At 39.5% G+C, this 15,576-nt stretch overlaps 1 protein-coding gene across 3 annotated transcripts in view; it reads left to right on the top strand.

Annotated features, from left to right (window-relative positions):
* Positions 1–3,946: 3,946 nt before the first annotated feature.
* LOC122811470 (class II histocompatibility antigen, M alpha chain-like) overlaps positions 3,947–15,576 on the top strand; it is a 304,256-nt gene continuing 292,626 nt past the window's right edge. The window contains exon 1 of one of the 3 annotated variants that reach the window (XM_044083325.1): positions 3,947–4,136. In XM_044083325.1, the coding sequence (XP_043939260.1) occupies positions 4,067–4,136 (70 nt within the window). In that variant the 5' untranslated portion in view covers positions 3,947–4,066. The remainder of the gene's footprint in view (positions 4,137–15,576) is intronic. The other 2 variants (XM_044083328.1, XM_044083330.1) reach the window with 2 other exon arrangements.

Raw genomic sequence — 15,576 nt, 5'->3', positions numbered from 1 at the left:
GCAGATCATGTCTCCTAAACCTGATTGACTTCTTTGAAGCAGTCACCAAAGCCATAGATGAGGGTAAGGTGGTTCGCACAGCTTATCTAGATCTCGCCAAGGCTTTTGACACCATCCCCCACTCTGGAATTATAGATACGCTCACTAAACTAGGTATAAATTCCTATGTCACAAGATGGGTTGCAAACTGGCTCATGGACAGAACCCACACTGTGAAAGTAGCAGACTCCAAATCCGACTTCAGACCAGTGACAAGTAGAGTACCACAGGGTTCAGTCCTGGGTCCGCTCCTGTTTGGTATCTACTTCTCTGAAGTACAGGCTAACACAGAAGGTCTTTGGCTAACAAAGTTTGCAGATGACTGCAAACTAGGAGCTATAATCGAAACTCCTAACGATGTGGACATACTACAAAAGGACCTCACTGAGACAGATGCCTGGTGTCAAAGCCATGGCCTGAAGCTCAATGTCAAAAAGTGTATTGTCATTCCCTTTGGTAAAAACTCCGTACCCATGAACTACCACATAGCTGGTAGTCTACTTAACGCCAAAAATGTGATAAAAGACCTTGGGACACAGGTGGACAGTAGTCTCTCCTTTGATAATCACATTGCCACAGTGGTCAGGAAATCCTTCTTCATGGCTCACCTCATCACAAAAGGTTTCTCATCCAGAAAAAAAGAGGTCATTGTTCCCCTCTACTCATCACTCATTAGACCCATTATAGAGTACAACACCCCTTTTGGTATGTACCTCACAAGACATCTACAACAACTGGAAAGGCCACAGAAATACCTCACAAAGGGGATTACTGGCCTCAAACAGATGCCCTACGCAGAACATCTCAAAAAACTCCAGCTTTACTCTGTCGCATATCGCCTACTCAGAGGCGATCTCTGCCTAACATACAAGTTATGTCAAACCCAGAGCTGTTAGACATGCTCCACTTAAAGAAATCCCAATCCCTCTGAGCTACATGCTCTAGGGACCTAAACCATGTCACCACAATAAACAGAACATGCTGGAGGGATAGATCCCTGTCCAAGAGACTTCCCATACTCTGGAACAGACTACCTATCTATGTCAAACAGAGCTCCTCATTAGCACTCTTCAAGAAAAAATCTTGATGATTGGATGGGAAATAGGAAATTCACTGCAGAGTTCACTTTTGTGGCTCTGCTTGACAGGGGCACAGGAAAATAATTTTCTTGGGTGGCAAACACCAGGGAAACTTTTGGCTAGGTATATATAGGCCCTAGGGCCAGTAACCTAGTACCTACCTATGAACCTATGAACCTATATATATATATATATATATATATATATATATATATATATATATATATATATATATATGTATACACACATGTGTGTGTGTGTGTGTGTGTGTGTGTGTGTGTGTGTGTATAAAAACATGTCTATTTTTATGTTAATGTACAAAATTATGGCTACTTATCATCTTGTCCTTTTCCCGTGTCTAGATCTACAGGCTACAGTTATCTCATTGCCCCTCCTCTACCCACTAAGTAGCTTCAAAAGTGATGTGGTACTGTAATGCTGAGAACCCCCAAAAGATGACAACCCCCTCACTTGTTATATAAGGTATTGTGTGCCACATGAGATACAATCCCCTTCTTGGATCGGAAGATAATCACAAGGCTTTCTTTAGTTATGTTAGGAACCTGGGTGGGAATTCCCAGATATGCTCAGAATTAGTCCAAAATGACAAAAAATACACCGAACCCACAGACATTGCCAACATCCTAGCTGACAGGTTCAGTGCAAACTTCTTCTCCCCCTCCCTACCAAAAGGGCAAATATCTATCCCAGCAGAGTGCTGCCCCCCTGACATCTCAGATGCTCAGGTAAGAGCCGCCCTCTCCAAAGCAAAAAATACAGCATCAATGGGACCAGACGGTGTCCCGGGCTGTGTCCTACATGAACTCCAAGAAGAGCTAAACCCAAACATAAAACTACTGTTCAATCTCAACCTTACTACAGGATATGTACCCAAAGAGTGGCATACAGCAACAGTGGTCCCTCTCCACAAAGGTGGTGCCTCAACGGACCCTGGAAACTATCGCCCCATAAGCCTGACTAGCTTGGACTGCAAAGCTATGGAAAGGATCATCATGGACCTCATAAATAAAGACATTGGGGACCTACAGACACTGGATCCTACCCAGTTCGGCTTTGTTAAGGGCAGATCCTGCCTCTTAAACCTGGTCGACTTCTTTGAAACAGTCACCAAGGCCATTGACGAAGGGAAGGTGGTCCACACAGCCTACCTGGACCTCGCAAAAGCCTTCGATGCAATACCCCACTCGGGCATTATAGATAAGCTCACCAGCTTAAATATAAACCCCTATGTCACTAGATGGGTTGCAAACTGGCTCAAGGACAGAACCCACATGGTTAGAATTGCTGGAGCCATGTCAGACTCCAAACCAGTTACAACTGGCGTCCCACAAGGCTCAGTCCTGGGACCACTCTTGTTTGGTATATAGTTCTCGGAGGTACAGGCCAACACAGAAGGACGGTGGCTGACCAAGTTCGCAGATGACTGCAAACTGGGCACCATAATTGACTCTCCAGCCGACACAAGCATCCTCCAAAAGGGCCTCATAGAAACAGACAACTGGTGGCAGAGCCATGGCCTCAAGCTAAATGCCAAAAAGTGTATAGTCATCCCCTTTGGCAAAAACAAAGTGCCCACAAATTACCACATAGGTGGTAATCCATTAAGTACAGAAGAAGTAATTAGGGACCTGGGGACCCAAGTTGATAGCAATCTCTCATTTGACAACCAAGTGGCCAAAGTGGTTAGAAAAACATTTTATATAGCCCACCTAATCATGAAGGGATTCACATCTAGATTAGGGGAGGTCATCGTGCCTCTTTACTCATCCCTCATCAGGCCCATAATCGAGTACAATGCCCCTTTTGGGATGTACCTTACCAAACACCTGCAGCAACTGGAAAGACCCCAAAAGTACCTCACCAAGAGGATCAAAGAGCTCAAACAGATGCCATATGCTGCCCGGTTAAAGAAACTCCAGCTCTACTTAGTGGCATACCGCTGCTCAGGGGCGACCTGTGCCTGATGTATAAAGCCATGTCCAACCCGGAATTAAGGGACATGCTGCACCTCAAAAAATCCAAATCCCATCAAGCTACACGCTCGAGAGACTTGAACCTCAGCACTGAAATAAATAGGACATGCTGGAGGGACAGATTCATAACCCAGAGGCTCCCTTCACTCTGGAATAAAATCCCAGTCCAGGTTAGGCAGAGTCCCTCACTGACTCTCTTCAAGAGGAATCTTGATGAGTGGATGGGAGATTGTAGGTTTACCCCGGGTATCACTTCTGTGTCACTGTTAGACAGAGGCACAGTATACTAACCTCGAAAAAAAGCATAGCAAAATTAATTTAAAATGGGTGGTGAAAGCCAAACATACTCTGGCTAGGCTTATAAATGCCATAGGGTAGATAGCCTAGTATGAACCTATGAACCTATGAACCTAAGAGACGCAGTTCCAGAACTATGACCCCGTTTAGCAGTCTCTGACAAGCATCTCTCCATATATATACATGTGCACACACTTTTGAGTTTGACACAAAGCCAAATTTATAAGCAATGCAACTGGGATGGACTGTTCAGGCAGCCATGAACATGTCAATATTCATTTGGAACAGTATCTGAATATTCTGTAAAGCTTCCTACCCTTTTATAAACCTCAAAGTGAAAATATAGTTCACTATGCTTTGTCTGCAAAGTATAGCCCTGTGAATTGCCTTGTTTTCACTGTGGTGACTGAAGTAAAACAGATTATTAAACACAAAGCTGCAACAGTGTTAGGCAACCTCCTAGCAACAGATGATACACAGAAATGACAACTTTTAACTGGTCACTGCATCCCCTGTCTCATTTAAAGCATTTTTGTGAGAGTCTAGTGCTCGTGAAGAAATGCATATAAAAGCTTGATAATGAATTAAAAAATAACACGGGTATGCTGTTCTTCTTAGAATGTTTTAGACTTAGTAAGTCTTGTAGAGAAAGCCAGAATGGAATTTAAAAGGCAAGGACAGCTGTGGTGTTTTTGTCTGCTGGTACTACTGACAGCTAGGACTAATGGTAAGTCCTTGATGCACTGGACAGCTACCTAATTTCCTCAGACCATTTCAAATCCCAGGGAAGAATAGTTTGGTTTATGTTCTTTATGTCTGTATAATTATGCCCACCTCTGTGCTGGTAATGATCACTGCATACTTTTTAATGGGAAGAGGCTAAACTCTTGTTATAGCTAAAGACAGGTTATAGACAGCAGGATGATGTCTTGCATTTCCTGTTTCTGCACAATTATAGAAGAATAACCTTCCCTGTTCAATGAGCTGCTAATAGGGACAGAGAAAGAACAGTATTTGTGTGTGGGCAGGAACCATGACAAGTGAGCAGCACGGATTCTACAGCAATAATGTTTGCTGCTTAGAAGCTTCTAAAGCAGAAAGTTATTTACTTATTTTACATAGTTTCTTTGCTAGATGTGGGTATTTTGATCACAAGTAATCCTTTCAGCCATGACCCGGGCTATAAAATTCTTACTAAAAGTCTTCTTAACTTTCGGTACAATAATACTCACTGTAGCAATTGTGTGTGTGATAGTAGTTCAGCTTAATGTACGTCCATCTAGGCATCCTGTTTAGAGATGCTCAGATTTTCATATCAGCATTACTGTGCTTCACTAGGGGAAAAAAACATTTGATTTCTTAAAGGGTAAAGGCTCATCACGAATTTGAGTTTTTTTGGCAAAACAGAGATATCTGGTTGAAAGTTTGATTACGCAGTAGTGTTCAGTAAATAAATAAAATGACACACAGCTGTATAATTATTAAACAACAGTCCGACAAAATAAATCCTGCAGTGGTGTGGTGGTGCACTACTATCATATAACCTAGGAAGTCAGTTAAACATGCTGAGGTACATTGAACAATTGCATTTGGGGGGGGGGGGGGCAACAAGAAAAATACTATAGAAAATTCCATTAAACAACTAAAGTTGATGCCATCTTAAACAGTACCATTTAACTTAAAACTAAATAAATGACTTCAGTTTAAAGAACAATGTACATTTATGAACAATCATTTATTTGTTGTATGACTTGAATTAGCTGTTGAATACTGATGTCACACTTACAGTATGCTGTCTACAATCTATAACAATATTACATGTCTGGTGTATAGACTATCCTTAAGCAGTTCTGGCCAGTTAGCACGTAGAGATTGTCTAACTCATGCATTTTGCTGTGTTTTGTCATATTTGGCTTCTGTAAGGGATAAAGATACAGTTCGATTTTTAATGCCTGTTTGTTACAGTAAACTGAGATTTACAGCACAAACACATGCACACATACACACACACGCGCACACACACACACACACACACACACACACACACACACACACACACACACACACACACACACACACACACACACACACACACACTGAGATTCACCTCTCCCGAATGGTTTCCTGGACTGTATGCCTACTAAGTACATATGAACACACACATACAGGGGTAGGTGTCACTGAAGTTTGCATTTCTTTGAGTAAATTCTGGGAAAAGGCAGTTCTCTACAAATCTTGACGTAAGTAAAAGGATATGTCCAAGGAATGACAGGGGCAGGGGTACATCTTAGGACCTCTTGGGTAGTTGTTGGAATAAACTCCCAAAACAGCATTTTCTAAGGTAAGTTCCAAAATCATCAGATATATCTTATTTTAACTTCAGTTCATTTTAAATGAAGGTTATAAACAAATGGTTTTGGAGGAAGCTTGCATAAGATAATGCTTAACAAATCATTCAGTCAAAGTGCATACCCCCCATCTCCCCAGAGTTAATAGGCGGCATAATCCCCTCATCTTCCCAGAGTTACTAGGCAGTTAGCACAATCCTTCCCATCTCCCCAGAATTAATAGGCAGTTAGCACAATCCCCCCATCTCCCTAGAGTTAATAGAGAGTTAGCAGAATTCCTGGAAAGGCCCCATACCATTATTTCAGGAATAAGCAAACAACAGGACTGTGGTAATAGCATGATAAGCTGGGGTAGAAGAGATACCAGTCTCTACATATAGTATGAAAAAGGACTGTATTAATGACTGTAAAGTCAGTGTATCTTACACACTGGAGGATATGCTGGGGAGAATATTTAAGGACTGGACTCGTGATTTTCACAAGCTAATGCAACATGCTATGGTTTCAGAAAGTAGAAGAAGCCTTGATGGTGTAGTTTGCTTACTGTGACAGGGCTATGGGGCTTTGGACTGTAGTAATCCTGTGAGTTTGTAGCTTATTAATTTTAGCAAAACTCTAGTTAACTATTGATAGGTACAGAAAAGTTCTTTGTATTTTTCAGACGATAGTTTGATAACTTTTTATGAGTAGCTAACTAAGGAATTGGTCTGTTGTGCACTCGTGGATGTAATTTAAATGGATTTTAGAAAGGTGTTTGATTCTCCAAGTCATGATAAGTTAATTGGAAAGCATAAGGTTATAGAGTGGGGAGTGCAGTAGATTCCCTCTTATCCGGTCTCACTGGGACCGGACCTTAGGCTGGCTAAACAAACGGCTGGCTAATCAAAAAAAGCATACAAAATAGCATGTAAAGGTCATAAATCAGTTAGAATAACAAGATTTGTGTTAGTATGCATTTTTCTAAAGAATTTGAAGTCTAAAACTCAAATGTCTGTCATTTAGCCCAGAGGAGGTAGAAATGTTGCTTTTCTCTGTTGTCTTTTGCTAGGGCTATGGCAGAAATTTGATGACCGGTTAAAGAGGAGGCCAGATAAGAGGGAGTCTACTGTAATTGGATGGAATGCATTACAGCCTGCTATAAAGCAGGAGAAAGACAAATTATGCGAGGAGTAAAAAAACTGAGGGCAAAAGAGAGAGTGGTTAGTAATGTTCCCTATGGCTTTGCATTGGGTCCTATTTGGTCCTTTACTGTTTATTTGCTTATACTGGATACTTGTAGTTAAATTAAGAAAGTTGTAACATTAGCAAATGTCACTAAATTAGGGATGTAATAGTAAGTGAGAGTTAAAGTGTTAAGAAGGACCTTTCAAGGTTAGAGAAATGGATGGGGAAATTGTAACTATTCTTTCATGTGAAGGAGGTTATAAATTCTGGTATTAAGAAGAGTGTCATTCAACTGATAACCATATTATTGATATATTTATTAGTATATATTTTCGTTTTGTTAACTGGGATAGTCTGACTGAGCAGGACCATTTTTCAGCAGTAGCCCTCGTAGAAAATCTCGACATGAAAACATTACAATATAAAGAGAGTTAGGATATATGACATTCAAATGCAGTGTAAGTGGTATTAACAGAGTAGCAAACTTTTTTTTCAGAATTCAGTGACAGAGACACATTGGCAGATACACTATAATGTAACATAAATTACATATATTGCACATTTCTAAATATGATAGCATCAGTGATACAGCAGAATGGGTTACAATAGTCCCGAGGAGACAATATATTAAATCAATACGTCAGCTGTTACAGCAAGAAAAAAATAATAATACATACATTCGATAAACATTTCTGGCAACATGCAGTGATTGATGCACAATCATGGAGTTCAACAGACACTAGTAGATACATACATTAAAGGAATGCAGTGACAGTGAAGGATTACTAGTTGTTTGCAGACATGATAATTCAACAGACACTAGTAGATACATACATTAAAGGAATGCAGTGACAGTGAAGGATTACTAGTTGTTTGCAGACATGATAATAATTTTTAGTGGTTCTGAAGTAAGGAGGCAGTGGCATGAGCAGGCTGAATGAAAGTATTTTTCTGCTGAGTGCTTGAAGGCTATACCCTGGGATTCAGAAAGGGTTACTGCCAGCGGTGAGCCTTAATGTAGATGTTTTATTGCTGGTGGTAGCTCTTTCTGATTTATAGAAAGCCCTACCTCTGATTCGTCTTAGTCTGTAGAATCTTTATGTTGGGCTGTTTTCACGACTTACAATAAATGCTAATGAGGCATTCTGGGGGAATGGCATATGATAATTAGTTATATGTTTTCCACAGAAATAGGTATGGTAAGGTATTTATGCAGCCAAGTGATTCATAGGACTAATTGACCACATAAATCAGCTTTGCTATCCCATTAATTAACTCTGATTTATGCAGCCACGTGATTCATAGGACTAATTGACCACATAAATCAGCTTTGCTATCCCATTAATTAACTCAGCCAAAGATTTGTGTTCACTTTCAATGGGACAAATCACATTAGAGGCAAGTGTTGGGGAGTTTTGGATTAGGTGGTGGTGCTGTGTGTGTGTGTGTGTGTGTGTGTGTGTGTGTGTGTGTGTGTGTGTGTGTGTGTGTGTGTGTGTGTGTGTGTATGTATGAGTATGTATGAGTGTGATCAGGTGAGTTGTGTGTGCTAGATGTACAGTGTCAGTCTGTGTGTGTGTGTGTGTGTGTGTGTGTGTGTGTGTGTGTGTGTGTGTGTGTGTGTGTGTGTGTGTGTGTGTGCATGTATGTGTGTGTTTGTGGAGGCTTCCATACCTCTTTACTCCTAGGCTAATGAAATCTGGCTATAGTATGGAGGAAACACTCAACAGATGAGACACTTATTTAATATTAATTTAACTCACTTGAAAAGTTAATAGAACAACTAAAAGCTGTACCTGAAGGATTACAAGTATGAAACTCTAATGTTTGGCATTATTGACTAGTTACATTTGTCTGTAACAGGGTCACAGTGAATATAAGATGCAAAAGCATGGAAATTATATTAAAGCAGGGTCAATTAAGATGTATGAGGATGTGTTTTTTTTTTTTGTGTGTGTGTGTGTGACTGTAATAAATTAGCAGATGTGAATGGAGTTAAAGCTGCCAACAGAAAGTGTTCTCTATTCTGTCATCCACTCCCTCACTCAGTGCAGCCTTCCATCTCCTTAAAATGATATCTTGCATGCTCCTATTACTCCAGCAATATGCCCTAGACTTCCTGGTCTTGTATAGAGAGTATGTTACTCCATATTATATAACGTGCGGTAACAGCTGAACCCTGCAAGCACTTGCATAGCTACTAAAGTTGTTACTATATTATAAGAAAATAATTTAAAAGCCAGTAGGTTTTTGCTTGAATGAAGGAAACTTGGATTTCATTTCTTGAAAGGCTTTCCACTGTGTATGAGTTATTAATGCTGATATCGTTACCCGTCAACCATACAGAAAAGCTAACTGAATGCCAAACATTGTACTTATGTTAAATGTCTGAAACCAAGCATAGTAGCTAAAAGGAATTAGGCATTGTGTAACTATCTCCTCATATTCTATCTAACTCCAGTACACTTTCAGCCACCTAATATTTATAATATTTCTTATATTGTCTCTTCCCTTACAGAACAGTTTCCACAGTTGGCTTCACCCACAAGAGGTCCCCTCAATTGCAACCTGAAGCTGTTTTAGGCAAGCATCAACCTAAACATTTGAGAATAAATGTTTCAAAAGTAAATGTAGGTACCATCAGAAAGAATCAATTATTTTTACTAATATAGGCAACAAACACTCCACGTAGCTAATGAGGACATATCCTTAAGCTTTTAATGTGCTGTAAAGGTAGTGTACACTTGCAGGGACAAATGGCTTAACCCCCCCCCACACACAGTGTAGACTTGGTTCCAAGCTATACCACTAGGTAGCAGCATTACTTCTAAATTAATCACCAGTTGCTTTTAGGTCTCACTGAGCATTTTTAAAATAAATAAAACTCACAGGTTGTGACTCTTACTCCTTACTGGAAGCAACTTAAAAAGTTTATTTGAGTGGGGAAACCAATTGGAGTAAAACCTACACATTTGCTAATAACAACCAAACCCAGGGACACAGAAGTTATTTACAAACAGTAAAAGTGCTGCAAACTACCATACCTGAAGTAACCTGGCTGATTGATTTTCCTGGGCTAGTTCCAACTGGTTTTGTGCGGCCCACTCTGTTCACCCTTGCTATCGCTCAGGCTCACTTCATTCCCCTACCCTGCCCCCATTCCCGACCACCCCTGACTCAATTTCCTTTATAGCTTGCCACACCTTCTCCACCTACTTCACTAGCCAATCATGCAATACAACACACCCACACCTCTTTAAATCCCCACCCCCTTAGTGCTCACACTCTTACATCATTCCTATAGTCTTTCATCACCCTCTGAACTAACAATCTCATTTATCTCGCACTACTCCAATTATTAATATGCCTACTGTTCTTAATATACTATTTCTCCTTCTCCTTTCACCTACATTACTCTTTCTATCAGTTCTCACATGCTATCAAAGCACTACAGTTATACACACCTAATCACCCACACTCACTTTATCTCCAAACTACAACACCTCTACCTTTGCTCACATTTCCCCCTCCCTATCTAACTTCACCATTATTGCCACACATAGATTCAAATACTTCCTTACACCTAAACAGCATGTTGACCACAAAAACAAATATCCACACATGCACCCATTCTCTCCAATAATCAATTTCATATTATCCAACCTGTTACTTTCAGGAGACGTCTACCCCAACCCAGGACCTAACAATTCTCCACAAAATACTTTCAATACCACTACCATCTCTGTGCTCTCTTTCACCTCTCCATCATACATTACTAATAGTATTCCCCAAAAAAGACTCACCCTCTCATCTATAAATATTAAAAGTATAGTTAAAAAAAAAACAACATACTTCATGCTTGGATCACTCAACATAACCCAAACATACTTGCCTTGTGTGAAACCTGGTTAAAACCAAGTATTTCTAATTCTGAAATTCTTCCCCTAGCTACAATATCCTCAGACATGACAGACTTTCAAAAAGAGGAGGGGGAGTCTCAATCATGTATTCTAACTGCCTGTCTGTCTCCCCTATCTCTTTTCCCATATCTGACTTTCTCCCAGCTGAGATAATTTTAGCTGACTTTAAACTTAGCTGCCATAAAAACTTGCCATTGCATCAATTTATATCCCTCCTGGAAATAATGTTGCCATTTTAGAACACTTTCTATCCTGGATATCTAAAACTATTCCTTATGAAACCATCATACTAGGAGATGTCAATACTGACTGGCTGAAGATCAATAAAGAATCACCTTCTACCTCTCAACCTGTATGGATTCATGCAGCTCATCTCTTCCCCTACCCACCTTCATAAATTTTCCTCTACCAGTTCACTTATTGACTGGATACTAGTATATTACCCCAACATTACCATAATCCAACCACTCTACTAGACACAATAGGTGACCACTTACCTTTACTAGTTCACAGAAACTCTGAACACCTGCATAAAGTACAACAATATAAGGTGACCCATGATCTATCTAGCTATTCTCCTGACTCATTAAATCACCTCCTCTCTACTATAAACTTTTCCTTTCTCTCTAATCTCACTCTTGATGAAGCAGTCCTACACTTCAACAACACCTTTCTATCCATCCTCAACTCCTCTACCCCCACTAGGAAAACTTGCATCAAATTCAGATATGCCCCATGGCTAACTAAAACTACCCTTACACTCATGAAGACCAGAGATAAAGCTTGGAGAACCTGGAAAGGCAATAATACTTCTTCTAACTTTATGTCTTACAGGGAGCTAAGAAACAAATCAATCTTGATAAAAAGAACTATTACCAATCCTCACTTAACAATCCCTACTGTAATCCTAAAAAATTCTGGAACTCCAGCAATAAACTTCTCTCACCTGATACTCCTACCCCACCCACACCTTATTCTGACAAGACTCCTCTGGAAATAGCAACCCTCCTTATTAAGTTCTTCATTGAAACCATTGAAAACTTAACTGTAACTAACTTCTCCACCCACACCTCTTTCAATCCATCCACATCTTCATCCACCTCTGATTCACCTCTCTCACCCTCACTCTCATTCTCACTATCACCTGTCCCCACCTCTTATATTAAGTTGCTCTTAACTAAACTAAAACCTGGTTCACCCTCAGCTGATAACCTGTTGCCATTATTCCTTAAACATGCAGCTACATCTCTAGCTTACCCATCTCTATCCTGATTAATAGATCCATAAAAGAAGGCAAAGTCCCTGAAATTTGGAAGACATTTTTTGTAGTACCTCTTCATAAAGGAGGAAACTCCACTGAGCCAACCAATTTCAGACCAATTGCCATACTGTCTCCTCTCTCCGAAATACTGGAAAAGTGTATCCATAAGCAAGTACTTAATCATCTGCTACAAAAAAACCTACTCACACCAACTCAACATGGCTTCCACCCCACACATAGCACAGCTACCGCTCTTGTATCCTTTACTAATAACATTGCTCAAGTCAGGGATAATAGCAAAATAGCATCAGCCCTCTTTCTGGACCTGTCAAAAGCATTCAACACTATCTCATACCATACTTCACCATAAACTCTCCAACCTAGGCTTCTCAAACTCCACCACCTCCTGGTTCTGTGATTACCTCACTAATAGACACCAGGCTGTTAGATGGAACTCTTCCTACTCCCCCTTTCTAGCAGTTAGGACAGGGGTCCCACAAGGATCAATATTGGGCCCTCTCCTATTCAATGTATTTACCAATGACCTTTTCTCATCCTGCCCCAATCCAATCTTATTCAGTATACTGATGACTCGACCATCATCAACTCTGCTGACAACATAGAAAACCTTCAATCCCTTACACAAAACTCACTCCACTCAGTTGAAAACTGGTTACAATCCAACCAACTCCTGCTAAATGTGAGCAAAACTAAACTACTACTTTTCCTACCTAAAAATCTGGAACATGCAAAACAGAACTTTTCCGTAACATCCCTTAATGGAACTAAAATTTCTGTTGACACCCAAACAAAACTCCTTGGAGCAATAATTGATGATGAATTTAAATTCAACCATCACATTCATAGCTCAATAAAAAAACACCAAAAACTAGGTCTGCTTTACCGTCACAAAAACTTTCTTCCCTGTGCATCCAAGCCATCCCTTGCCCAATCCCTGCTTCTACCATCCTTACTGTATGCTTCACCTATTCTTACCCATATACAGAGTAACCTAATATCCAAACTAGAAACCACATATAACAAAGTAGCCAGATTTGCTGCAAATCAACCTTACAAATCCCATCGCTGCCTCTCATTAAAGGCTTTACATTGGCCTGAAATTTCCACCTTACTGCCTCAATCCCAACTTCTTATAGCCCACAATATACTAAACAATCCTAAATCCTGCCCATCCCTTGCAAATTGTCTGACACTTTATACTCCTCAACACCCACTAAGAAGTACTAATCAATACTTTCTTGAAGTTCATAAGCCAAACAAAACCTTTGGAAAAATACTCTGTTGTCACTCGGTTGCAAAAAATGGTAACACACTCCCTTTAGCCCTTAGACTACTTAAAGACAAAAATGCCTTCAAGAAACAGCTTAAATCTTTTATCCTATCAAATTGGATATGTTCATGCTCTAAACTAATACCCAAGAAACATTCAGGGATAACTTAACTTAACTGTATCACTTCTAGCTCTCTCTCTCTTACTACTACCACCTACACACTTATTTTCTGTCATATTCCATACTAGTTAGCTCATGTTACACTCATTTCCCACAATCCCTTATTACTGTTCTTTAATTTATTTATTAACTTCCAAAGTTCACACAACTTTATCTGTATATTTACTTACTCCATGCCTAGCACCTTGGTTCAGCAATGTATTGACCTTAGTCTTAACATATTTCTGCTTAGTTTCTTGGCATACTACATGAAAATGTCCATATATGTATTGTATTGTATTTCCATCCATTCTGTATATTCCTTTATTGCATGTTAGGTAATTACTTCAGAAGTATGTATACTTAAAATGTGATCTGTGTTTATCTTTGTTCTTACTATTTGTTTACTTAAAACTTTTTTTTTTGGGAGCTTTTCTCCTCGGGTCTCTGCTGAAAAATGGGCTTCTAATAACCCAGACAGACTAACCCAGTTAACAAATGTAAAAATAAATAAACAAATAAATAAATAAATACATCTGTGTATGTTTGTGGGGACTGAATGAAGAGGTAGCCTGTGCTAAATCGATGCATGGGCCACCAGCGGTGATTATTGCAGCAAAGTAGTTTTTAGTGCTTTCAGAAATGACTAAGTGAATCAGAGACATGTAAATTAGCCAATAATGAGGTCATTGTGGATAATGTGTCTGAATCACTGTTTTTCACAATCGAGCTAATGGTCCCTTTATACCACAGCAGCACTTAACTTTTCATGATTGGGCTGTTTTTAAATCCTTGCATAATGTTTATAAACTTAACAGTAGAGATTTCCAGGTTTCAGCAACAGCTGAGAAGTGTGAGTCTCCCTGATCATTAATAGTCACTTTTGGCTTGATTAGGAAATGGCTGGAGGAACGAAGTGCACAGCTGATGGAACTGTTGTTTGTGACAAGTAAACTCAACAGTTTCAAGTTTGGTTTCTTTACTGTTTTTGTTGTAAACTATCATTCAGTTTATATTTTACTTTAATGACAGCTTACTTTAGAAAATGTTTGAATGTTTTGAGTTTGTTTAAATTACAATTGCATTTCTACTTCACTTTAGTAGGGAAGCCAGTCCTAGAGATGCGGAGTGGTAATAGAGTTTTGGTGTTGGTGGTCTTTCCACTTTTGATGTGATTGAGTAACCATGAAGTTAGTATATTGTGTGGGGGTGCACAGAGCTTGTCCTGTGGAAAAGTGCTGGCTTTGTACATGTCTGTATTTTTACAGAAACTGCAGCTTATTAATAGGGCCATGTTATACTGATGGCATGATTTCTATTTTAAGTTTATTTGTTGGTATGAGGTTTCAATGCAATGAAACCCCATACCTTCAAGAGGAACCTTGACGATTGGATGGGAGAAAGGAAATTCACCCCAGGGATCACGTCAGTCGCCCTGCTAGACAGGGGTCCAGGAAAGTAAATAATGTGGGAAGAAATAGCCAGGGAATTGTTATGGCTAGGCTTGTATAGGCCCTAGGGCTGATAGCCTAGTACCAACCTATGAACCTATGAACCTATGACACATATCATTACTATTAATAATCCTAATTCTGTCTACAGCTGAAACTAGGTTAACAGTGAAAGAAAGTTTTGAAGAATGTATGTATGTCTGTGCAATATTTTATGCAAAGATAAAAACACTAAACTCAGAAGCATATACTGAATGCAGTATTCTGTGGGTGTTTTAATCTTTGTATAAAGTATTGCACAGAGCATATACTGACTGCAGTATTCTGTGGGTGTTTTTATCTGTGTAAACTATTGCCAGGATAGTGGCAATAAAAGGCATATGTGTCAACTGATGTATGAATGAGTATTACACCATAATTTTATCATAATGTAAGATTGTTGCCTAGACAAAATTTGGGGCTGCATTCTTAGTGATTCTGAGTTTAGTGATGAGTGGGTGTTTTTATCTTTGTGTAAACTATTGCACAGAAAACATACTGAATGCAATATTCTGTGGGTGTTTTTATCTTTG

Source organism: Protopterus annectens, chromosome 9.part0 (genome assembly GCF_019279795.1).
Source record: "Protopterus annectens isolate FY-2018-M chromosome 9.part0, PAN1.0, whole genome shotgun sequence".
NCBI classification, from domain to species: Eukaryota; Metazoa; Chordata; order Ceratodontiformes; family Protopteridae; genus Protopterus; species Protopterus annectens.
The sequence above is the reverse complement of the archived record's forward strand: the minus strand, read 5'-3'. Positions and strand labels throughout refer to the sequence as shown.